The sequence below is a fragment of the Gossypium hirsutum genome, chromosome A13 (genome assembly GCF_007990345.1).
Source record: "Gossypium hirsutum isolate 1008001.06 chromosome A13, Gossypium_hirsutum_v2.1, whole genome shotgun sequence".
In the NCBI taxonomy this organism is placed as follows: domain Eukaryota; kingdom Viridiplantae; phylum Streptophyta; class Magnoliopsida; order Malvales; family Malvaceae; genus Gossypium; species Gossypium hirsutum.
In genome coordinates, this window is record NC_053436.1 from 73,244,178 (window position 1) to 73,271,448 (window position 27,271).

General features: G+C 32.3%; 1 protein-coding gene across 5 annotated transcripts; it reads right to left on the minus strand.

Annotated features, from left to right (window-relative positions):
* Positions 1 to 2,169: 2,169 nt before the first annotated feature.
* Positions 2,170 to 13,920, minus strand: LOC107901512 (5'-3' exoribonuclease 4). 5 transcript variants are annotated; one of them, XR_005907326.1, is made up of 23 exons: positions 13,432 to 13,920; positions 12,599 to 12,701; positions 12,436 to 12,512; positions 12,167 to 12,358; positions 11,893 to 12,012; positions 11,734 to 11,796; positions 11,501 to 11,647; positions 11,235 to 11,399; positions 11,078 to 11,155; positions 10,225 to 10,311; positions 6,684 to 6,764; positions 6,141 to 6,236; positions 5,965 to 6,035; positions 5,287 to 5,415; positions 5,033 to 5,109; positions 4,904 to 4,944; positions 4,753 to 4,827; positions 4,497 to 4,639; positions 4,288 to 4,392; positions 4,127 to 4,202; positions 3,573 to 3,655; positions 2,643 to 3,442; positions 2,170 to 2,238 (listed from the first exon to the last, which is right to left on the minus strand). XR_005907326.1 is itself a non-coding variant. In XM_041084310.1 (22 exons), exons 1-22 carry the CDS (start codon positions 13,636 to 13,638, stop codon positions 2,833 to 2,835), a joined length of 2,826 nt encoding a protein of 941 aa, XP_040940244.1. In that variant the 5' UTR covers positions 13,639 to 13,920; the 3' UTR covers positions 2,170 to 2,832. The 5 variants fall into 5 exon arrangements, 3 of the variants coding, with proteins under 3 accessions (XP_040940244.1, XP_040940243.1, XP_016683058.1); XR_005907325.1 differs by having other exon boundaries at positions 5,254 to 5,415; XM_041084310.1 differs by having other exon boundaries at positions 2,170 to 3,442.
* Positions 13,921 to 27,271: the final 13,351 nt, after the last annotated feature.

Below are 27,271 nucleotides of genomic sequence, written 5' to 3' on the forward strand. Positions count from 1 at the left end.
TATAATACCTTCATCTCTAAACATGTATTTATCTATAATATTTATTAAGTGTTTTATTGAAATAGTGTCACTTTTAATATGTCACCAGTTCAATTAGAAAAATTATGGAAATATTCATCTTTAATAAAATAAATTATATTATTCAAAGGTAATTTAATCATTTTATTAAAAAATCAGTAAAAATATACATATGATAGGATAAAACCCGAACCAATTGCATTAACAAAACCATTAATTTACCATTCAACTAAAATTATATTTTAATATTTTTATACATTTCAATTTTTATTATGTATTTATGTCCATCAATTGTATATCTACAATATTTATTAAGTGTTTTATTGAGTTGCTATCACCCTCAACTAGATCACCAGTTCATTCAAAAAATTATAGAAATATCCTTCTGTAATTAATTTTGTAATTAAAATAAGTTTTATTATTCGAAGTTAATTTAATCTTTCATTTTAAAAAAACAATAAAAATATACATATAATAGTATTTAAACTCAAACCAATTAAATTAACAAAACATTTAGTTTACCACTCAACTAAAATTTTATTTTAATATTTTTATACATTTTAATTTCTGTCATGCATATTTTATGGTCTCCATTAATTGTACATCTATATTATTATTCAAACTATTCACTAAGTTGGTATAACCTTCAACCGGATTACCAACTCAGTTAGAAAAGTTACAGACATACACTTCTATAATTAAAACAAGTTACATTATTCAAGTGTATTTTAATTTTTTATTTTAAAAAATAAATAAAAATATGTTTATGGTGGGATTTAAATTCAATCCAAATTACAATAGAAAACTTTAATTTACCACTCAGTTATAACTTTATTTTATGTTTTTATACATTTTAATTTTATTATACACACTTCACTATTTCCATTAATTCTATATTCATATTTGTTATTTAAACTTCTAATTGAGTTAATACCACCCTCAACCAAGTCTCCAACTCGATTAAAAAGTTATTCATTTATCTTTTCATAATCAAGTTAAGTTAAATTATTCAATGGAACTTTAATTTTTTTTATTTAAAAGAAAAAATTAAATAAAATATGTATATGGTATAATTTAAATTCAAAACAATTGCATCAATAAAACCCTTATTTTACCACTCAACTAAATTTGTTTTTAATATTTTTATAAATTTTAATTCATCATGCACATTTTATTTATAATATATTTATATAAGTTGATGTCACAAGTTAACTAGACATTAACTTAAAATTAATAACACCACAATGATAAACAATTTAATTTAATTTTTAATTTTTAATTTATACATATAAATATATTATTATTAATTAATTTTAAACCATACATTTTATTATTTATTAAATGTTTAAACACACATTATATTCTAAATTTATAGTTCACATACGTACACTATAACAAAATTTCTAATGTGTATTAGTTATTTTACCATTAATATGTATACTTACATATTATCTTATATTAAATTAATCAAGAGTTCTTGATAAGGTACACCTGAATCTAAATCACCATACATCCAAGATACATTGCATTATCACCATACATCCAAGATACATATGCATTATCACCATACATCCAAGATACATATACAATGCAATGTGTACATACATAGCATGTACTTTCAAAATTTGTCGGCGTTAAAAACATCATAAACACGTTTGCACCAGGAATCGGAATCCATTTAACCCTTTCTACTTGAAAATGAACGTATTAATTTCTATATTTAAATTAAAGAACAAACCAATAATTACATTTCTATTATTACTAATCATGATATCAACATAAAGCACATATTACACAAAATATATATAACAGTCTGATTCCTCGATCAACCATGCCAATTTTTAATGATAAGAATAAAGAAAATTTTTAGTTAAAACATCAATTTACTTGTTCATAAAGACTAATTTGTCATTTTTTTAATAAAAAAATACAATCTAACTCCGAGATCAATCATAAGATGTAAAAGATGTAATTTACATCTTACATTATACACCTTTCCAAATGAAGTTAACTAAAAGATTCTCAAATCTAATCTAATCTAATCTAATCTAATCTAATAGTTATTAAAAAAGGGGGAGCACATCTATATGTATATTGGATACATACATGCATATTAATTATTTCCCAACAGGCAAACTGGTAACCTTAAAATTGAAGAACATTCCAACTTTATTTTCTCAGCTGAGTCACTGAAAACACAATAGGCAGCTTTGCTGATTCCTGTAAATTAAGAAACACTATCAACCTAAGCCAACAATCTAATACATCATAAAACTTGTACATTTAAAAGAAATAGCTTAAGCATCTCTCACTTCAAATGGCATCCATGTCTACAACCTAAACCAATAAAAACCCAACAACACAACTAAACTGTGTTTCGAGAAACCTAAAAGGGTAGACCATGATACATCCACTACAGACTCTGCTTATGTTTTTTAAAAGAAATTACTCAGACCGTTTGAAATTTGCAATGTTCCCGCAATCTTCTTGTAAATCAACACTACAGCTTCAGCCATATCATATGAAACTGACATGGCACGTTCATTCAAAGATTTGTATATAGAAATTAACAGATGGTGTGACATTGGAATATTCAAACAGTTTTTAGTGGTTAGTTCCCTAACCTGAGAGATCAGTGGCAACGTTGTGACTATCCAAGTCAAGAACTTAAATTTACCAAGACTTCCAATAGGACATGCCTGTGTCAAAAAACGGGTAGCTCCATCTTAAACCGCAATCACTAGTTTACAGGACTCCTCCATGAGTCTTAGTCTGCTCAACCTTCTTCATCGGCCTCTTGTATTGATCCGTTTTCTAGTTATAAGTTCCAGCATTTATGTTCTCTGGCATATTGATCCACTTGGTAGGAATGGGAGGACTGATGGTATTCTGCTCAGACCGGTGGTCTAAATTTCGCAAGTATCCAGGATTTGGCATCCTTGAAGACATCTCTACGTGTATTGCACCTCTGCCACTTCCCTCAAATGACAAAGCAGACATTCCAGTTCTCAAATCATGATAACGTTCCTGATGATTCAATCTATCCTGTGCCGGGAAGTTGTTTCTGTTAACTTGCATACTATTTGATGACAGATGTCTTGGGTTAGCCATTACACCATGCAGATGATTATATTGACCATAATAATTAGGGCCATCACTATATCCCCTTCCACCTGATGGTCCAGCTGCACGTGGTCGACTACTATAAGAAAGACTTGGGTCATCAAAAAAGCCCCTTTCAAAACCTGATGGTCTAGCAGGCCTTTGTTTAATGATTGTGTAGTTGCTTGAGACATTAAAAGACGGTGGTTGTTCAAATAACCCTGAGGATGAGCCATTTGGTTTGATATTAAGTGTGTTCTTGACAAGACGATGAGCTGCCTCTCCTAGCTGAGGACCAACAATTGCTACAGGTAGTCGTGAACTGTCAAACAAATAGAATAATGATCATTTCAATAATCATCTGCAATTTTGGATTTGAATAAATCATGAAACCATTCGGAACAGCAAAGACACTAGAATTAATGGTAAATTTTAAAATAATGCATTCTCACCGATCTCTGCCTTGCTGACGGCGCCCACCATTATCTTCATGCCATAATACAGGAAAAGGTTTAATGTCTAGAGGAGTTAGAATCTGCAAGAGCAATATATATGTGTTAAAATGTGAACTCTGTTAATAGAACCAGTAAGACTTCCATAATGCTTATCAAAACAAAAGAAAACACTACTAAAAATAATTTAAGGTAGCATTTGAGAACTAGGATTTTGAGATTTGATTTTGGATTTTAAATAGTGTAAATTGAATAGTAAACTATTTAGAAATGTAAAATTCATGACAATTTCTCAAATCCATGGATTTGCTAGAGGCCTATTTATTAATGAAATAGAATTCTTTTAACTACTTTTGTATTTGGCAAATCCATGTTTTTAAACTTTTAACTAATTTGTTCTTGATATATGCATTTCATTCTTACCACTTCATAATAAATGAAATCCAAATTTTCAAATTCAAATTCCCAAATGGAGCATAAGAGGAATCTCGTGCATCCTTGAGTTCCCTAATCATAATAAACTGAAGTCAACCCATATATCAGAAATTATATACCTTTTTGGGTGTTACAACACCCTGTGGAAGTTCTGGAATGTGTTTATGATATGAAGGATTAATGTATGTAACATTTCTGCAAAGGAAAAATGCATCAAATGAATTACTAGGATCAATAGGGTTCTCAAGAAAAAATGGCAATAGAACTATGGAAGACTTACAAAATTTGGTTAGATTCTATGCGTGGCAACTCCTTAACAGGGGAAGAGACTACAACTTGCCAACCATTCCTTTCACATAACCAAAGAAATCCGTTCATTCCACCACTGTGAAGGCAAATAATGAATGAGGATGGTAAACCTAACAGATTTCAGTCAAGTTACTTGATATGTGAATGCTCAATTAGTGAAGGACAGTGAGATTAACAAACCTAGCACTTGTTTCAATTGGCCATAAATTTTTTTTGTGAGGGGAGAACTGATAGTAATATGAAAGAACTTGTGAAGCCAAAGGATGAAGAGGATGAACATATAGCAGATCAAGCATCACACTGTTCCGAAACTGCTCTTCTGCCTGCAAATATTAAGGGTTAGCATAAGGGACAAACTAAAAGCATTTTAAAACAATAGCAATTTAACATTATCATTCAGAAATTAAGCACACTAGCCTGAACTGACAATACAGACCGTTAAAGTAGCTTCAAGCTTTCTTGTTGCAGAAAGCAACTTCCACTCATCGATGAAAGGCAACTTCACAACACCCTGTGTCCAAAAAACAGAGGTAAGTTCCCATAATCTTCATTCAAATAGATAAGAGTAACCTGGTTTAATAATATACCTGCCATGCAAAGCGTTTACCATGCATGTCAATCTCAAAATCTGTCACACGGAGAAATCTGGGTAATCTAGGAGAAAGGGAGGAATGTCACAAGAAAAAGAAACCACCAAGAGTAAAACAATTTTTTACCAGAGGGATAGAAACTATAGATAGGTGATGATGGTTCCGTCATCAGTTTCCCGTATTCTTCTGGCAAAGCTTTAGAACTATAACATAATAGAGATAAATCCTATTAGCATAGGAAACTAAAAACTATAACCACAAAGATATATTAGGGAAAAAATGCATAAACCCCCCCCCCCACACACACCATATAAATTTTAAAAAAAATAAAATAAAAAGAAACACACCACCACCACCACCACAACAACAAAAGAAAACACCTGGCTGCTGGTAGTGTTCCCATTAGCTGGTCAAATGGCTTAAATGGCTTTCCCATGAAAAATGTTATTTCCAAATCAGTTAGATCCTTCAGATCTGAAGCAAATGGAGCATAATGATATGGATAAAACCTGAAATAAAAAGTCAAGGCCAAACCTTAAACTAACTAAAGGGGGGAAAACATAAAGTAAGACATCTAGCATATATTGAACTACTTGGTAGGTCATACCAAGAAAATCTCAAGTCATAACCAAATTGTGATATGACGTGTATGCATGTATATACTCAGAAGCCAAGTTTGAGCTACCGAGAAGTATCAGATAGCATAAACAAAGTCTCCCTCACCATGGTTTGAACCTAAATCCTCTAAGTTGAAAGTCTCAACTGTTTAGAAGACAATAGCACACAGCATGAACGGCTTTTTAGTACATAACTCAGCCTATTCTTCCACTAGCCCATAATAACTAGTAATCAATGCATGTATATTATGGCAATCTGAGCAGGTATTTTTAAATCAAGATATAAAGGGCAAGCATTGAGGGAATAGGACACAAATATTTGCACAAGCATATAGGTATGCTCAAATTGGTATTTAATCTTAATACATTTAGTTTATCAAATGAAAAATAGCTGTTAAAAGCAAATATAAAATTTTCAGCTCCAGTCCACATCAAACTAACCATTGCCAAGAGCAAACACCTTGGTAGTAATACTGGCATACCCAACATAAACCTTCAACATACTTCAAAACCTGCAAGAAATAGAGATCGTTACATATCTTCTACGAGATAGCATTACCATATAAACATAATATTGTTGCAAGAAACTTATCATATAATAGAATGTTTAAACTTACAACATCTCTTCTAACGTCTTCAATCTCCCCTGGATTTGATACACTGAATTTCTCAGCATAATATCTTTCTTTGTATCCTGGTTCCCCTAATTTAATCTGGGAAAAAAATTAAAATTATTATGCTACAGAAAGCTCATCACCAAAATCAGCGCAATTTTCTAAAATGCCCAATGATCACATATAGGACTTGCATCAGACTCTCCTTGCAATAACTTTCCCCTTCACTTGTCTAGCTTATGGATTATAAGACTAACAGTAGGAACAGGTTAAACTCTCAGATCAAATGGATGTCAGAAAAAGTTTTTTTAAAAAATTCAATAAAGTTCACAGCAAAAATACTTAAGGAAACTTATATCCAAAAGATCTCAAAGTATATCAATAGAACCATAGGTATCACATAATTCAAAATCACTTCAAGCTTTATTTCAAACCATGGCATTAGAAATCACTTAATTTCTCATTTGATTTTATAATCCAAGCAATTCAGTCTGTATTGAACCTGCCATTTTAGACTCAGGTCTATAATTTAGAACGAACTAAGACCTTATCTACAACAGGTGGTCGTGCCTCCTCAGAGTCCTCTCCTCTTGCTTTAAGCTTCATTCGCTCGTTATTCTCATAAGCCTGAAAACCAGTTATATAAGTAAAAAGATATAGGGCCAATAGAAGTTTATATCAAAAAAATAAGTTGAAGGAAGAGGTGCATGATAAACCACCAATCACATACAGATAGAAAGTCAAAAGCCCAAATATAACAGAACATTTTGTATACACCCAGACATGCAATTTAATAGCATTAAAAGAGAATTAAAAAAGAGATGACTCGCATCAGATTTCATAAAAAAAACCAAATTCACTGAACTTCAGCATTCACAAATTTACTATTAAGCAATGTCCTTTGCACTTCTGCAAGTGTCTTTAGATAAATGATTTTTTCTAGCTACTAGGCATACTGCTGTTGTTGGTTGAGTTCAAGTTTAAACATTAACACATTTCTATATACATGCTTTTAGTTGATGGGAAGGAACTGTAGATAATACAAAATTTGGTCCATACGGTCTCCCTCGTTCTATGCAAGCAACTATTTCCAGTTAAGGCTACATCATCAAAAACAATACAAGATTAAGAAGATTGTACTTAATAAAAGCATCCAAAACCTGCAGCACATTGCTTCATGAGAAATGGCTTATTGCTTAATCTCTACAAAGAACACGAAATTATATAGTATTGTCACACAGTAATACATATATCGAACTTAATAGAATCAGGCTTTCAACTGGACAAGGGATGCAAATAATCTATCTATAATATATAAAAGCACGAGTTTGGAGAAACTTTTAAATTAACAAAAATATCTTTTATTGTTCATTATATTACTAAATTAACATTAGCAGAATAATTCATTAATATATTAGTAATTATTACGAGATAATAACAAAAGTAATCTAATCATGATGATCATAGACATTATGTATATTATTAATTATTATATAATAATAACAAGTGTAATCTAATCATGTATACAGTTCATTACAATTTTTATCACTTAATTAGTGTTACAATTATACAAAATAAACTAGGATTTAGCACTATAAATAACTGCATTAGCAAAGCATTTTCATTCAAGTAACCTTTATAAAATCACTGGAAAAATATGTTTTTAGGATTATTAAATAGGTTCTGTTTTCATCACTTAAAAATATTTTACTTTTTTTATTTTATTATTTGTATTTAATAATAAAGTTAATATCGCCAAACATCTCCAAACTATGACCCTCATTCTAAATTAGTCCATAAGCTTCAAATCATTCTAATTGTATCAAGGTTATATCAATTAGGTCCTTTTGTTAATAATAACAAAAGTAATCTAATCATGATGATCATAGACATTATGTATATTATTAATTATTATATAATAATAACAAGTGTAATCTAATCATGTATACAGTTCATTACAATTTTTATCACTTAATTAGTGTTACAATTATACAAAATAAACTAGGATTTAGCACTATAAATAACTGCATTAGCAAAGCATTTTCATTCAAGTAACCTTTATAAAATCACTGGAAAAATATGTTTTTAGGATTATTAAATAGGTTCTGTTTTCATCACTTAAAAATATTTTATTTTTTTTATTTTATTATTTTTATTTAATAATAAAGTTAATATCACCAAACATCTCCAAACTATGACCCTCATTCTAAATTAGTCCATAAGCTTCAATTATATCAATTAGGTCCTTTTGTTAATAAAATCGTTAATTTAACTGTTAAATAACAAGTGAGATCTTATATGACATTTAAAATGAAAACTTTAAATAAAATGAATATTGTAAAAATGGATGTTGTAAGAAATCTTAGTTTCGAGATTTTTGTAACTTTTATACAAGTTCTATCGTTCACTCTTTTTTTTTTCAGTTTTACTCTTTCTTTCCTTTAAATTTTTCATTTTAAGTTTAGCTATGTAAGATTTGACGTATCATTTAATGGTTAACTTAACGATTTTAATACCGAAATTGCTTAATTGATATAACATCAACAGTTTGGGGTATAATTAGAATTTTTTAAAGTTTGACACCAATTAACTCTTAATGATATAAAGAAAAAAGTGGCTAAATTTCATAATCCTTTTTCTCAAAATAGATAAAAGAGGAACCAAAGTGAAAGAAAATTGAAACATATATTTAAATTTCTATCTGCATTTTCAGGAACTTTTCATTTTTTTAGGATTTTTTGCAGCTGATTTTTTCATTATTTTTTATTGTTAGATTTAGTTGAAAATAGTTTTTTGCTTTGTTTTTTTTCAGAGGTCTCTTTCTTTTCCATGCTTAGATTTAAAGTCAAAATGTAGTTAATTGCATTAGAAAATTAATAAGTTGACAAACAATAATCCCTACTAATCAAAGATGATGACGAGGATAATAAAATTAGAGAAGATCAAGATTGATAACATTAAAATGTTATTGTAATATTATTAATATTTATTTTTAATTACTTTTTATTTTTATTATTAATATGATTTTATCTTACTCAAAATAGACGCTGCTCCTATTTTGGTCACTAATTTTTTTTTTTTTGTTAGTTTGGTCACCCGAAAAAGAAATTGATCAAATCGATCACTCCACTATCAAATGGTGTACCGGTAGACTAACGGTGCATTTGCACAAAAAAATTTGGGGTGACCAAAATAGGAACAACCCCTATTTAGAGTGACCAAAGGGTAGTTTACCCTAATTTTAGAGTGACAAACGTGAAAATGCATCATTAGTCTTCCATTACCGTTTAAAAGTGGAGTGATCAATTTGATCAATTTCTATTTGGATGACCAAATTAACAAAAAAGAATTGGAATAACCAAAATAGAAACAACTCATAGTTAGAGTGACTAACAGAGTAGTTTACCCTTTAATTTATAACATATTTTTATTTAGTTTTATATTTTAACTTGGTTATAATTTCTTTGCTGATAAGTATTTAAATTTGATTAAATAATTATTAACTCTCTAACCTTGCTCATTGCAGTGTATTGTAATGTATCAAAAAATAAAAATCTATAATTTTATTTTTAATAGATATTATAATCTGATTTTAATATAATATAACAATAAATTTTTATCAAAAGCAACAACTGATGAAATGGCAATTAAATTTTTATCATATAAATTTTAGATCTTATTTTATTAATTATTAAAAGTTTAAATACATAAAATCATTAAATTATATTAAGTAAAAATACATCATAAATTTTAGAGTAATAAAAATTCAACCTCCATTATTTCTCCAAAAAATGTCATCAGCTTATTCCATCAATCATTTATTTGATTTCAATTTTTTAATAGATTCTTTTTACTTGCTTAGCTTTTCAATAAATATAATAAAATACCATTAATATAACGTTTAAACTAAAAATTAATTATAATTATTTTATTAATAATATTAATGAAATTAATATATTAATGATTACTACATTAATTATATAAAATTAATGCATTTATTAAAAATAATATAATTAAATGTGTATAATCACATGCCATGTATGTGATGTAAAAATGATATTATCAAAGCACGGAAGATGCACGTCACCTGCTGTATACGAGTCCTCTTCTGAAAGATTTGATCTTCATGAACAGAAACAGATTGAATAAAACACTCCACTCTATATAACAAAACCTATACTAGCAAAAGAATTGATATTAGCAACCATATGAAACAACAATTGTTCTAGTTTCTAACATTGAGAAAGGAATAAAAAGTAACAATTATTTTTAATCCCAAGCAATAAATTACATTCTTCCAGGATAAATGAACAAGTTATTTATACATGGGGAAAACACATCTAAGCACGTACTTTATCTCTTTTGTTTTCTTCAATGTCATAAAATATATGCACCCGGTTACTTAAAAGTTTAAATGCTAACATAATTGTTTAACGCTGGTCTATGCCCTTCAGTAAACAATCTCGTGGTAACAATACTAGCCATTAATTAATCATGGGAATGATATTGGAGATGCCAAAGAAACCACATCATCTCAAGATTGTTACTCTTGAAATGGTAAATGATCAAGGGATGGAGTACTGATTTTATGAATGCATAATGTATCCATTCAGACCAGCCCACACATCACTAAAAGAAAAGAAAAGACCAAAACAACTATAATTAAATTAGGAGATTGAATTCATTTCTCTTTTTTAGATGAGAACCAATTTTGAGGTTAGACAGGCAAAATGGAAATTGTTATTCTCCTTTAACGGACAACTAAACAAGACAAATAATAGTAAGTTCTCCACTCCTGCCGTTTTTAACGAGTTAAAACCCAAAAAAGCATACAACTCTTAGTCAATGACTTGATATTTCATGGATAATTTTTTATCTATTATTTTGCAGTGAACTTCTAACAAAGACTTAACAGATGCATAGGAAAAGGGAAATTTTACCTCACCCGCATCAGTAAGATAACCACCCATAGAAGCAAATTCCCTTCTATAAGCTTGCATCAGAAGATTTATAGCACCCTGAAACAGCATAACATTCATACAAAGCACAATGATATAGAATGAACAAAATCAAGCCAAAACTGTGGTAATTGCATACCTCCCTGATTTCTAATGTTGGCATATGTGGAAGGAAGTCGTTGCCCACAAAAAAACATAAAAAAACAAAATCATCCACTATTCTTTCAAAGTTTATCTCAAATGGGGGGTTGGGGATCTCCAAATCATATTGTAAATATTCTCGCAACACCCATATGTTAAGAAACTGTCCACGCACAATAATTGAATCAGCACTGTACAAACCAAATAAAAAGGGAAGAGGAACTGTGCTTGTAACGCTTAGATGAAGAATTTTAACTTTTAAACCTGATATTTCTTCTTGTGAATTGGTGTATCATCCACAGCATTCAATTCTCCAGTTCCATTATCTGGCTTACCATCGCACTCAGCTGCCAGATGACCAACTCGACCACATAAAAAACATTTTTCTTGTTGTCCAGGAAGAGTGATCACCTGTACAGCCAAGGTAAATGAATTAAACAGCCATTACAAGAAATGATCAGAAACCAAGAATGGCATTAAGCAAATGAGGCACTGACCTCTCTTAAAATTGAAAAGTGAACCTCATGGGTGGCTAAGGACAACATGATCAAATCAGCATCCTGATTATGACAAAACCAAATCCTAAATTAAAACTACAATCAAAATATTTAAGGAGGAACCATAAAGGTTGGGGTTAGTTTTGAAATGACTCTCACCAGACCATACAAACAGTGTCGAGTGTTTGGATTGAAGCCAGGAAGGTTACGTTGTAACCGAATGTATGACATAATCTTGTGTTCTCCCTCGCCGGGAACGTTTGAATCAGAAAGAATAACCTTCAAATAATCACCCAATGCAGCCCCATAAATAAATTTAGAGAGAAAAAGTATCCTGAAAACCAAAGTACGTAGTAAAATATACAGAAAGGATCACTCCACTTTGCAAGGAATTATCCAATCTCTGAAGCTAGAAAGGGATTGCCCTTCACACCTTTGTAGTCTTCCAGCCAGGATTATGATTCAACCTGGATTGTATGTAATACTGAAGTGCTACAGACAAAACACCCATAAATGGAGTGCCAGGAGTAATAACATTTGAGTCACATGTTTCCGGTTTTTCAATGTGGGACAAAGCTTTCCCCTCAGCCTCGAACTCTTCCTTCAATCTCTCCTCTTCAGCTGCCTAAGACAACATAAACAACCAAAAGATAAATCAACTGAATTGGATAATCTGGATCAGTTAATAATGCACACACTTACAGCCTCAGCAGCATCTTTTGCAGCTCTAAAGCGTCGAGTACGTTGCTGATTCATTTTAGCTCTAGGTGCAACACCATCTACAATATTTTTAAATATAAATGAAAGAATTAAAGAAAAAACCTAGAAATAAAAGAAAATTGACTAAGCATGTAATAAATCCTACCAATTGCCATATATAGAAGCTTTCTAGGACGAACCAATGAATATAGATGGTCAATATAGTCAAAGATTGATTTGAATACATCATCATAAGTGGCAGGTGCAGGCTGCACACAATAATAAACCGTCATTGGTGAACAATATCAAGTAAAAATCAAGGCCAAACCAAAAATGGAAAGAAATAGATCAAAAGAAATATTTCGATGCACCAATTATCAAGATTGTGCAAATAAATGGAAGCAATGTAGCCATAGTGCCATACATAACATGTATATCACATTCAAGAAATATGCTTTTTGAGGCTCTATGACTTACTAAGAAAGGAAAGCAAGCAAACTATTTCTTATTGACACAGAAAAGAGAACAAAAAATTATTCAAGGTCAAAGACCGTTGATAGAGTGCTTGACTCTTGGTTTAAGTGACCAAAGATCAATAAATCAGAGCCTGAAGCAACAGGAAAAGAAACATATTCAAGATAAACTGCTTTCACATATGACTACCAAAAACATACTAACAGCAATAAGCAATCTACCACTTCATTAGCTGCAAATTTGCTTTCAAGAACAATGCATTTCGGTACACTCTGTAAGATGACCATGCTAAAAACCCTATTATATGCAAAACCTAATCCTAGAATCACAATTCACTTCAGAAAACAACATACTTTTACCTAATTACGTTTACTGAACGGTAACATACCTAAAGCTGTAGCTCGAAATTTTCATTCTTTTTACTTAGAAAATTTCATAATTATTTCACCGACAAGCAGCAATCTCAGAAATTCAACTAAAAAATCCGATGAAAAATAAAGTCTAAAGGTATTTTTTACAAATTACCTTGCCGTCTGGGTGAAAACAAGGGTGAATAATCCCATTCATATCAAGATAAAGATTATCGAATTCGAGGCCGTTAGGGTTAGCCTTAGAGACGTCAACTGGTATTTGATTTCCATTACCGTCTTCTCTCGGTTCTACCTCGATCACGTCGACGATCGACTGCGGGTACCGATCTGCTAACCACCGGTAAAACGCCGGAACTCCCATCGCCGGTGCGGTAAAGATCGTGGTTCTCCTGTCAACCCCGGCTCGGATGGGTTGGTAATGAAGAATTTAATTAAGAGAGAAAGAAGGGTTTTGTCTGGGAGGGAAAAAAGTATAAAGTTTTAGATCTGTGGTAGAGACGGTGAAATTGCACGGTACGACGACCTTCTTTTTAGGTGTGAAAGAGAAATGACTACAGTGACCTTTGAGGATGAAATTGGGCAACTATTTCGGTTCATCCCATTTTCAAAATAGATTCACCTAACCATGAGCTGCAACCTATCTAACAGATCTTTTAGAAATTATTTTACGTCTATAACATAATTCTTTGGGCAAATTACCAATAAAAGCCCCTTTTTTTTAAATTTACTGAAATGTGCCAGGTCAGAAATTATTTATCAGAATGGGTCAGTTTTTACAAAAAGTGTCCACGTCAGCGCGTTGTCAAGGGAAAAAGCAAGAAAACACTTCCTTGAGGAAGCTTTTTCCCGTGTTTTTATTAGGGTTTTCTGTAATTAGGGTTAGGGTTTTAGGAATTTTGGATTTTTAAATTTTAGGGTTTTAAGGAAAAAAATTAAATAAATTAGGGTTTAGTGTTTGTTAATTAAATTAATTACTAATTTTAAAAAATTAGATTATAGTTTAGTGTTTATGGTTTTTAAGGAAAAAATCAAATAAATTAGGGTTTAGGGTTACTTGAGTAAATTAATTATAAATTTTAAAAAAATTAGATTAAGATTTTAGGGTTTAGGGTTTTAGGGTATTTAAGAAAAAAATCAAATAAATTAGGGTTTGGGGTTTAGGGTAACTTAATTAAATTATTTGTTAATCTAAAAAAGCTTCTACGTGGACGCTCTTTTGCTACAGTAGTCTCTGAAAAAATAAATTTGAGAAGACGTGTCTGCGCAAATAGTGTCAAAAACGCTTCAATCAGGATGCATTGTCAGCAAAAGTACTGAAAGAAGCTCCCACGTGGACACTCTTTTGCTACAGTAGTATCTGAAAAAATAACTTTGAAAAGACGTGTCTGTGCAAATAGTGTAAAAAACGCTTCAAGCAGGATGCATTGTCAGCAAAAGTACTGAAAGAAGCTTCCACGTAGACGCTCTTTTGCTACAGTAGTCTCTGAAAAAATAATTTTGAGAAGACGTGTCTGCACAAATAGTGGTAAAAACGCTTCAAGCAGTATGCATTTTCAGCAAAATTACTGGAAGAAGCTCCCACGTAGATGCTCTTTTACTACAATGGTCTCTGAAAAAATAATTTTGAGAAGACGTGTCTGCATAAATAGTGTCAAAAACGCTTCAATCAGGATGCATTTTCAGCAAAAGTACTGAAAGAAGCTCCCACGTGGACTCTCTTTTGCTATAGTTTTTTCTAAAATAACTTGGGCTATAAATGAGCCAAATTTTGTTCTCAGGTTGCATAACTTATAGCAAAAAAAATAGAGAGGCTAAGAAGGATAAAAATTAAAGATGAGTGAACGCATTAGTGCTGTTATTTACTATGATGGTGAGGTTCGTCACATCGAGAACGGTGTTGTTTTTTTTCGGAGAATACAATACGACTGGTTTTTAACTAGAACATAGATTTGACAGAACTTCGTAAAAGGATTAGGCGTAAAATATTCGGAACGACGCCAATGAAAGTGTTGTCTATTAGGTATCGATTTTGTGCTTCTATTGATCCAATAACATATGACTCGTTCGACATCAAATGTGCTTATAGCTTAGAGGCAATGGTGCAGACTCATCTTGCCAGTGGAGCACCATATATTGAGTTATATGTACCATTTGCATCGCCAAATGATACATTTGCGCCTGCTGTTCGAGAGGAATACACGACCACTGCCCGACACTCCGTTAGTGGGTTACATAACACGGAACCGCCGGTTTTTGGTAGCGGTATGGAATACACAACCCCTGCACGACACTCTGTTAGTGGATGGGACATGCACCTAGGTAGGTCGATGTTTGATGCTGGAAATACGTACTGGGGAACGACATCAACTTATAGTGCTTAGCAATCTACATCCAATTGGGGATGGTATGAAACGCCTAGAAGAAGGGATGATGTACTCCCCATGACGTCCATCGATGAGGGGACCTCATACGTCGCAGATGATGGTGGGTTAGATGATGAGTCCGATATGGATCCACCTCGAGAGCCCGGCCGCAATGGTACAGAAGTTGGATTATTTTCTGAACCGGAACCTATTCCAACTGAACCTGAAGATGTTGAAGGGGGTTCAGATGAAGAAGAAGATCCACGATTCAGGGCATACTCGCCTCCAGTCCACATGCATAATGTTAATCTATTTGTAGATGATGCATTGGAGTTTCCAGATCTACCACACAGAACGCGTGATCATACAAGTTCGTTATTAGATTCGAGTGAATTTGAAGTTGGTAAGGAGTTTTCCAATAAGGATAGTTTTCTTGGTGCATTGAAACAACATAGCATCAATAACGGTGTTAACTACCACGTGGTTAAATCTAAATCCGATAAGTTTGAGGCGAAGTGTGCAGTGCAAGACGAAAGTTGTTCATGGAAAATCTACGCCTCGTTGAGGAAAAGGACAGAGTTGTGGGAGATAAAAAAGTATAAATGTCCACATACATGTGCTGCAGGTACAGTATTTAAGGTTTTTGAATAATACTATTATTATGTAATGTTACATTATTTAACATATTTCGTTGACAGGTATTTCACAAGATCATCCCAAGATGGATTCAGCCATGTTAGCTAGCTTAATACTACCCACGATGAAGGCAGATCCTAGGACTTCAGTGTCAGTCTTAATTGCCAATATTCGTAACCAAATGGGGTACAGGCCCTCTTACCGCAAGGCTTGGATAGCTAAGCAGAAGGCTTTGGAGAAGATGCATAGTGGGTGGGACACTTCATATAATGAAATATGGCAGTGGTGTCAAGTGCTAGAGAGATACGTCCCAGGTTGCATAACAGACCTTCAAACAGAACCTGCATAATACAACGACCGATTGCTCCGTGGATGCCAAGTATTTAAGCGTCTCTTCTGGAGCTTTAAGTAATGCCGAGACGCATTTGCATGTTATAAGCCATTGGTACAAATTGACGGTACCTTTATGTACGGTAAATATACCCATCGGCTATTGCTAGCAGTCGCACAGTATGGTAGTGGAAAAATCCTTCCAATTGCGTTTGCAATAACACCGGGGGAGTCAGCTGATGACTGAGATTTCTTTATTTCTAGGTTAAGGATGCATGTTTGCCCTCAACCTGATATATGCGTTATATCGGATTGAGGCACCGGGATACTAGCTGCAATTGAGTGACAGGGAAGCCTATGGCATCGCACACACCACCGGTATTGCCTAAGGCACATTGCTTCCAACTACTACAGACAATATCCATCTAAAGGTGAACAACGGCAAGTGGCCAACATGGGTATTTAACTTTATCTCTATTAATATAATTTCGTTTGGAATATTGAATTTATTTTAAATGGAAAAGTGGTATTAATTTTCGCTATCAACTTATATTGGCAGGGTATGAGATAAGTAAGGATCGTTTTCATGAGATGTTGGCAGTTTTCCATTCAGTTAACAAAGAGGGCCATGACTACCTATGTAATATACCTTTCGAACAATGGACACAAGCATATGACGGCGGCTTACGATATGGTCACATGACCTCAAACCTGGCCGAATGTATAAATTCTGTTCTGAAGGAACACGTCATTTACCGATAACATCAGTTGTGCGAGAGACATATTTTCGTTTAACGGCACTATTTTCGAAATGAGCAGCGAGTTATGCAGGCCAAATGCAGGAAGGCCATGTATGGTGCACAAAGGTATTGCAAGAAATTAATAAGGCGAAGGCACGGGCGAACACTATGCACACAGTGTGTCACGATCGAGACAACTTATAGTTTCATGTGACAGAGTTTGACAAACCGCACCAAGGTATTACTGGCGGGTAATATCGTATACACTTAAGAAATAGGACTTGCGATTGTGGGAGGTTCGACGCACTTCGTTATCCATGCGTTCATGTAATTGCAGCTTGTCAAAATCTTCGTCTGGATCTCATGAGCTATGTCGACGACGTGTACAAATTGGAATACATGTACAACGTGTGGAGACACATATTCCCATTGGTCCCAGATGAGCGTAAGTGGCCCTCTGTATCGCTTGCTCCGTTTAAGTTGTTACCGGATAGAGCGTTGCGGCGTAAACCAAAGGGTCGACCTTGCTCGACTAGAATATGCAACAATATGGATATCCGAGAAACAACCAATCAACAGAAGTTATGTGGATGGTGTAGGAACTCAGGCCATACAAGTAGATCATGTCCAAATCGCAATAGTTGATAATTGTTGTAATTGTCAATATGTTGTATTATTTATATTTTATTACATGAAATAATATAAAAATATTCAAAATATTTCTTTATTTAAAATAATTTTCATTTTATTAAAAATATAAAAGTAAATTATAATTAATTTATTTAAAACAACCTTTTATATTATCACATGAAATAATATAAAAATATTCAAAATGTTGCCTTATTTAAAACAATTTCCATTTTATTAAAAATATAAAAGTAAATTATAATTATTTTATTTAAAACAACCTTTTATCTAATTACATGAAATAATATAAAAATATTCAAAATATTGCCTTATTTAAAATAATTTCCATTTTATTAAAAATATAAAAGTAAAATATAATTACTTTATTTAAAACAACCTTTTATCTAATTACATGAAATAATATAAAAAGATTCAAAATTTTTGTACAAATATATTAAAATAAAAATCAATGTTCGTACCGGTCGGATTCAGTGCCACATGGAGGTCGTCGACGGTTACGCATTGGATTTCTCCTTTGTCCAGCTTCCGGCAGGGGTTGTGCTTGCTCCGGCGAGGATTCTGGTTGTGGGTGTTGGGAGGATGACCCGCCTTGATAGAATAGTGACTGTAGAGGTGTTTGCATCATTAATGGCGGAGGTGTTTGAAACCCATAAGGTGATGGGGATTGGTAAGAAGAAGAGCTCCCCGACGGCCCCTCTTGCGATCCCTCGTGTGACGGCTACCTATAGATCAGCGGTCCACTCGGAGTAATCGGAAATGGAGATGAATCGGGCCATGCATTCCAACCTGCCATAGGACTAGAAAAAGGAAACATATAAGGGCTAGGATACATAAAAGGGCTAGGATACGTACCTGGCATCATCTGAAGAGGCTGTACTGTGGGTGTCGACAGTTGAACTGTTGGGCCCGGTGACTGTGTAGGTCCTGTTGCTGGGCCGAGTGATTGTGTGGATGCTATTGATGGGCCTGCATCGTCGTCCCTTCTTCTAGGATTTAAAGGGCCACGTTGTTTCCTTTGGACACGTAATTGCCGCTGCCTCTCTTCTTCTGACAGTAAATATGGCTTGCCATGGATCCTAAACCATGGCATGTATTCCGGCACGCACGCCAACTCTGGAACGATGATCGGTTCTCGAGTAGGTATATAATCATATCGATCTTCCCACATTTGGATATAGTGTGACCAGAATCTCGGCCAATCTGTATGCAATTGCCGTAAGTTGATTTTGTGATGATCATCCAACACCTCAGGTGCCATAGGAATCGGTTGTCGGAATCCAAATTGCCGTAATACTCTATCTGATTGGTGCATCTCCACAATAGCAAAGTTGACCAATGGGACCTTCACGTGCCAAGCGTTCGGATTTTGTAAGTATTCATCTGGAATTACTGCCTGAATTGCCGGATCCTCGTATGGTGTCCATTGAAACTATATAAAAATGATGGAAATATTAGTTAAATAAAAAATACTAAATACTAAATACTAAATACGAATCCACTATTTTATTATGTATATATATATTTTTAATACTTACTTGTACTTCTGACCGTTCTCTAATAGAAGCCGTATATCTTCAAGACAGGTAGGTAATCGAGCATAACTTGCCAAATGGTTCCACCTAATTAAATAAATTTTTAGCATACGACTATATTTTAAATCTACGTAATAATTGTAAAATCTAATATAAAATTTACCTCGTTATGAGTACGAATGTATATGGGTGGTCCACTCGAGGACGTAAAAATGGAAAGCGAAACTGTGCCCATGATTGCAGTAGCGATAGGCAACCTCCGATTTTCACTTTATTCAGTCGCGTAGTCCCGCACATCTCCCGGTACAGTGTTGCCAACACGGCAGACCCCCAACTAAATTCACCAGCTGCTCTAAAATCAACGAGTTTCAGTAGCCATCTCAGATGTACAAGGTTTCGTGACAAGCCCGGCATCAGATAACCTCCAATTATCTGAAGAATGTATGCTCGAGCATATCAAATTTTTTCTAGTTCAGTAGAATCATCATCCGGCTCCGAAAATATGTCTCGTAACCAGTCCATCTCAATCCGACCTCCGTTAATATTATTCGGAATAGCACCCAAAAGCTCGTAGCATACCGCTCCCTAATCAGCAGAATGAACGGACCCAGTGACTGCATCCCCGTCCACCGGCAATCCTAATTGCAAATGCATGTCTTCCAAAGTTATAGTGCAGTCTCCACATGGAAGATGAAATGTGTGCGTCTCGGGTCTCCACCTTTCTATCAATGCACTAATAAGTTTCGGGTTCAACTTGCACCCCCGGCCTATCATCGCCACGTGCCAAAAACCCGCTTCCCGTAGGTAATCCTCTATCAACGGTGATGGAGGACCAGTCATGTTATAGATATAGCATTGTAATATCCGATCTACAGACTTTTATAAGAAATAATAAAATACAAATTATTTAAATTTGCATAAATGACAGAAATCTTAAATAATATTTAAATATTAAATTTAAAACTTACCATTTGCATTTGTTCGACGGATATGTGTTTATCATCGAAGCGAATTAATTCTCCGGCCATTACTAACTCGATCAAATTTTTTATTTTAAAAAATAAATTTAGAAAAAATAAAATTAGAGCTTTTTTGAAAAAATTAACGAGATTTTTTAGAGGAATTTAAGAGAAATTTGAGAGAAATTTGAGAGAATATTGAAAGATTGAATATTGAAAGGATTTAAGTGTGAAAAAAATGAAAGGGGTGGGGGGTTTTATAGTTTTTTTTGGACCGTTGGGGGGGTTACCAACGGTCAAAAAAGTAGCCGTTGCTACTGTTCAAACACGGGGAAAAGGCTTCCTTAAGGAAGCGCTTTTCCTACGTGGATAGAAAACGCGCCGTCAAGGAAGCGTTTTCTGTCCACGTAGGCAAAGCGCTTCCTTGAGGAAGCGTTTTCCTACTTTTTCCCCTAACAACACGCTGACGTGGACGCGTTTTGTAAAAATCGGCCCATTCCGGTAAATAATTTCTGATCTGGCCCATTTCAGTAAATTTAAAAAAAGGGGCTTTTATTGGTAATTTTCCCTAATTCTTTCATATTTTTCAAATTTTTAATTTTTAAAAATTTAACTTCAAGAGAAAATAAGGGATACTTAAACTTCTTTTTTTCCTACTCTAACTTATAAAGTTTATGTAAATTAAGGGCACCTTTGGATCATCAGCAAGCTCTAGTATGGTGAAATTTAAAAAATAAAAAAAAAATTGAACTAAAATGCAGCTCTAATTGTGGTGTTTGGCAAGCACACCAGTGAGCATTTCTCACCTCACTGTAACTCAAAATATTTGCTGGAGTTAAAAGGTCCAGTGAACTGATTTGGAAGTCCAAAAATAAGGGTAATTATTATTTTACCCCTCCAACTATTTCTTTATTATTTATTTTATTTAATACACATAACATAAGTTTAATATGTTATTATTTAATATAATTTAATTTTCAATAAATATATAATTTTTATTTATAAATTTAGTATAAATACAATTTAATTTATATTTGATTATTTGATTTAAATATAATTTGTAAAATATTTTGATATTTTATTATGAATATAATTTAAAAATATTTAAATTTTATTGTATATGATTTTAATATTTTAATTATCATTTTATAAAAAATATAATTTTAATTTATGTTTTATATTAAATAATATAACATAAATACATTGTTATTACTAATCTAATGTCTTTAATAGTCATTTTATATTCTCACCTCAACGCTACTGCTGCGTTTAAATCCAAATACACACCACATCATTGTTTCTAATCTCACCGCTATAGTATCCAATCTCACCGCTACAGTAACTAATCTCATCGTCACCTCTGTTTTTAATCTCACCGGAAGTAAACACACCATCCATCCAAACTAAAGCCTCCTTTGGTTTGGCTTTTAGGGCCAGTGAGGTGCAGTTGGGGTAGATATATGCTACCAATCTCACTGCTGTGCTGTTTGGTTCAGCATTGCAGTTGAGTGAAAATTCATTTCAACCTCACTGATGTGCTGAAAAGGGGCTGGAGGTTTTAGCAGCAATTAAGGGCATTGGGGCAGTGGGTATTTTTAACAGACAAAAATACACATACCTTTATTTATTATTTTACCATTTTATCCTTCAAAGTTAAACTAATTTCTTTATGTTACTATATTTTTTTAATTAAAAATCATCGGTTTAGATATTTCAAAATTTGATCCAAGTATAATGTTACTATTTGTGAAAATAATATTTATCATTGTTATAAAAGAATATTTAACTATAAAAAATTTAAAAAAATTATCATTTATCTAATAAATAATTTAAATTAATTATATAATTCTTTAAAATATTTATAATAAAATATTGGAAGATACATTTTAATATTTTATTAAATGAATTTATAAATTCACATATTTTAATAATTTTAAAAAAGTAAAATAATTTAAAAAACTTCTATTATATATCAATTCTAATCTGATGTCCTTAATAGTAATTTTTATTCTCGTCTCGCCGCTACAGCTACTTTGAATCCAAACACACACTCTACCATTGTTTCTAATCTCACTGCTACAATATCTAATCTCACCGTTGCAGTAACTAACCTCACCGCCACCGCTATTTTTAACCTCACTGGAGGTAAACACACCGCCCATCCAAACAAAGCCTAAGCCTAAGTAACTATTTGTAAATAAGGGATATTTTCCCCACCTCCAGTCTAGACAGAAGTTAAGTAACTATTTTTATAGCGCGTATTGATAAGGTGTATTATTCAATATCTAAATTAATTAAAAATTTAGTCTAGAATATTATTATAGTTTTAAACATTAAAAAATTATGTTTCTTCCTTTTATATTAGTAATTTATTACATGAGTATAGAAATGAATTTCGTTAATATAAAGAAAAAAAATTCATATATTAAAATAGTACAAAGGTAAACATATTATACCTTTTTAAAAAAAATTTTAAATGATTTTGTAATATGAAAAGTTGTGAAGTGTCTTTAGAATTTGGCATATCTTATTCCAATTTATTATCGAATCACATAAGGGGTATTTCAAATTTAAATTAATTTGAATTGATAAAGAATAATAAATTTGATTATTAATTCGAATACTATAAAAATTTTAAATAGTAAAAGAATATATATACATGTCATGTTATATACATGCCATTCTATGAAAATTTTTGTTTGGCCGAACCTCAAGCTCTTTCAATGGATTTTTCACTTCAACTTTCGGTGCTATGAACTAATGAAGATGATGTCTTCTTTTGGTTTCATTATCTCTTACTTATTTTATTATTAAATCAATATTATATTAAACTAGTTTTTCACCTATTTACACATACAACCGTCCACTCTTCACTAAAAAGCTCTAATTACTTTTTAAATCTATAAATGAACTTTAATTATACAATTTTACTTAATAATAATCAATAGTTGTAACATTTCTAACTCGTCTCCGTCATTAGTTTAGGGTTACATAGTATTACTGTACAAAATAGAACATTTAACTCCAAAACTGAAACAATTATGCAACTTAATATCAACATGTAATACCTCAATTTAATGATGGTAAAATACTCTTACGGGCCTCAAACCTAGCCTACGGGGCCTAAAAATAGCTTAGACACATTTAAGGATCAATTTGAAACAAAGCAGAAAATTTTGGAAAACTTGAAAATTTAAGAAACAGGGGTCACATGGCCGTGTGGTCAAGCCGTATGACATAGCCCAAATCGGGTGAGCTTTCGAAGTATGGATACACAACTGTGTCCCAGCCCGTGTGTCCGCCTATGCTGCTTATTAACTTGGGTCACACGATCATGTCGCAGGCCGTATGCCAGACCGTGTGAAACTTGTACCAAAAATCATTTAATACACGACCATATGGTGAGACTATGTATGGCACACGGCCGTGTGACAACCTGTGTCCCAAGCCGTGTGCAACTAAATGACTTCATTTTCAAGCCAAACTTTCATCCCTTTCTTAGACACCAAGCCAAACCATTTACCAACATGTTTGACCACTCAAAATCACATATAAATAAATCTAAAACATGTCAAAACACAACACTTATAAACCAAACCAATGTGCCCTCATTGGCACCACATTTAGTAACATAACTAAGAAAGAACCTTCATTAATAGTTAATCATTCTTTCTTAAAACCATCAACCAAAATTGACCAAAGATATGGTTATTCACAACAAAATTACCATTTCAAAGCATTACTACATTATATATGAAATTAAGAATTAACTTAACCTAATATAGTTCAAACATTTCCATTACCTTAAGTTACCCACCAAATTGACCATTCCATATTTTTAATCTCCATAAGAATTACTAGAACCAAAACAAACCCTATCAAATAAATAATTAAATAAGCTATATCAAAAAGAATTAATATGAGGCACAACTCATATATTCATTACTATATACGGTTCAATACAAACTTCAACCAAGACACTAATTTTAATAACATCAAACCCTATATATATGTCACAAATTATAACAACTCATAATAATAGCTACCGAAAGAGTTTGGATAGTGTGAGCTCTGAAGTTGATCCGCTCGATCAATTTCACAAAAACGTTAACTACAGAAACAAACTAGGTAAGCTTAAGAAGCTTAGTAAGTTCATAGCTCAAGATTCAATTCAACTTACCTCCATCTATAAATGAATACTAAAATAGCATTAAATTTCTAAACTTGACAATCATTTTCAAAATTTATATATTGTTAGTACTAAAACTTTCAATTGAGCAATTTATAAACCATGATAGTTCAAATCAAAACAAATCACTCTTTGATATTTAAATACATAACTCTGTCACTAATATCGCATTCAATTGAGCAATTCATAAACCATGATAGTTTAAATCAAAACAAATCACTCTTTGATATTAAATACATAACTCTGTCACTAATATTGCATTTACAGAGCATGTGTTTCATGCATATAACTATAAACTTTCCCTTCGTTTCAATATTGTTACAAACAACTTTTAAACACATAACCATTAATTATTCAATTTCGCCACTTAACATCTCCATATTCATCTAAATATATCACCACCAAATTTCATGAATTCAATATCAACTTACCTTAACAAAGTAGATAATCAAAAGGATAAATGTCTAATTCCTGATAACCAAATGCAAAATCACATTGTATTAGTATATAATTATATATAACATAAATGATACTTTACAAAAGAACTAATCAAATTCTATCAATTACCATAGCTCAATGTACTTATCAACATTTATACACAAGCATTTTATAGTTCCATTTATCACATAGATTGAGCAAATAAATAAGTTTTAAGTCAATTAATACATAGCCCGATGAACTATAGTAACTTGACTCGGATACTCAAGTAACTACACTACACCAGAGGTATCGAAGATGTGTAACAGAGGCATCAAAATGCAGATAGAGGAAGAAATGTGCAAACAGAGGCACCAAAGTGCAAACAAAGACACCAAAGTGCAATCCCGTACAAGCTCACGTTCTAACCCTATTGGCATGCCAATTGTATCCTAATCGGTTACTGCATTCAAATGGACATCTAAACCGAATTAATTACATTAATAAAATCATAGGCACTTCCATAATATCAGTACACATACCATATATTTATTCCATCCATTCCGAGATAATATCATTCACATTTCACAACCATTTCTCATTTTCTGAATAGTACATTTTTACTTTATACTTAATCATATACAAATCATAATTAAATTTCATTACTAAATATTCGATCATAACTCAATTTAAACAATTAGAAAACAACATAATTTATAAACATATAAATGTATTTAATAATTTGATGAACTTGCCTAGACTATGTGTAACAGCCCCAAATTATCGAGTCAACGTTCAAGTGTTGACCTGGGTTGGCAATGGATAAATTTATTTTGGAATTGGGTTTTGTTGGAATTAATTTGGGTGAATTTTAGACCTTTTTATAAGAAATTAATGATGTTGGGAAGCTTGTGTGAAGTAGGGGGAAGATGGATGGCTAATATGGTGATTTTACCATTTTTGAATAAAAATCTTCTCCCACTTAATGAGAAAAGATAGGTTGGTGAGATAAAGTGGATTTGTCCCTATTTTTCCCTATATTATAATCAACCTATTGTTTTTTTATTTATTTTACATTTCTTCATTTTTTATTCTTTTCTCCATCTATTTTTCCTTAGTAAGTCATGTAGAGGGAGAGAGATTTGAGTGAGTTCTCACCATTTTTTTTCATCTTCCAATTCTCAAAGAAGGTAAGGGTCTTGATCTATTTTTTTAAAAAGTCCCATGGAAGAAAAAGTCTTGATCTATTTTTTTTTTTAAAAAGTCCCATGGAAGAAAAAAAAATATCTATGTTCATTAAGGATGAAGGTTGAGGTTTTTGGGTGTTTGGAAGGGTTTGAATATGAGGAAGTCTCTACCCATCTTCTCATATTTTATTCGTTTATTTATTTAAAGTATGTATTTTTACATCCTATCAACTCTTATTTTTTTATTTTTTTGTGGGAAATCTTGTGTGTTACATGGTTATTAGTTAAAGAGGGTGGTGAATCTTCTAAAGCTAAGAGTAAAGGCTGTAACATCCCAATTTTTGGCCCAGTCGGAACAGTAGTTTCCAAACCACAAATCTGAAGTAAATATAATTATTTTATGATTATTATAAGGTCTATGATATGATAGCATGCTTGTGTGGAAATTTCATGAAGAAGTTTTGTGAATAAGTGTCCAATTTAACTTTTAGGACTAAATTGCAAATGTTGCAAAATATAAGATTTTAAAAGCTTTAAGTATGAAATAGCTTTGGATTATTAATTAAGGGTCCTTAAATATAAATTTTCCCAATTTCTATTTTTATGGACAAAAATGGGCATGAATAGAAAAAAATTGAAAGAAAGGCCTTAAGGGCATTTTGGTCATTTGGTTAATAAAAGAATGAAAAGGGAAAATAAGTCAAAAATCTTGTCCATCTTCTCCTAACTTGGCTGAAAACCTGAAGGAGCCATAGCTAGGGTTTTGTTCAACTTCCAAGCTTGATAGTAAGTGCATCCAAGCCCCGTTTTTAATGTTCTTTGCTTTTTAAAGTTGTTATCAATCGATCTAGCTATTTCTACCATTATTTTGAGCTAAGGTTCATGTTCAAAAACTTACCCATGTGTGACATGCATGTATTTTGAGGTTTAATAGAGGAATATGAAAGTTTGATGTGTGGTAAACATCTTTTACAAAGTGATTTTTCATGAAAA

What these genes read in the sequence shown, in the direction of transcription:
- LOC107901512 (XM_041084309.1), bottom strand. Translation starts at nt 13,638, where the DNA reads ATGGGAGTTCCGGCGTTTTACCGGTGGTTAGCAGATCGGTACCCGCAG. An exon ending in ACTTTTCAATTTTAAGAGAG is followed by an intron (nt 11,648 to 11,733) that starts GTCAGTGCCTCA and finishes TTGGCTGTACAG; the next exon opens with GTGATCACTCTTCCTGGACA. An exon ending in AAGACGTTAGAAGAGATGTT is followed by an intron (nt 6,036 to 6,140) that starts GTAAGTTTAAAC and finishes TATTTCTTGCAG; the next exon opens with GTTTTGAAGTATGTTGAAGG.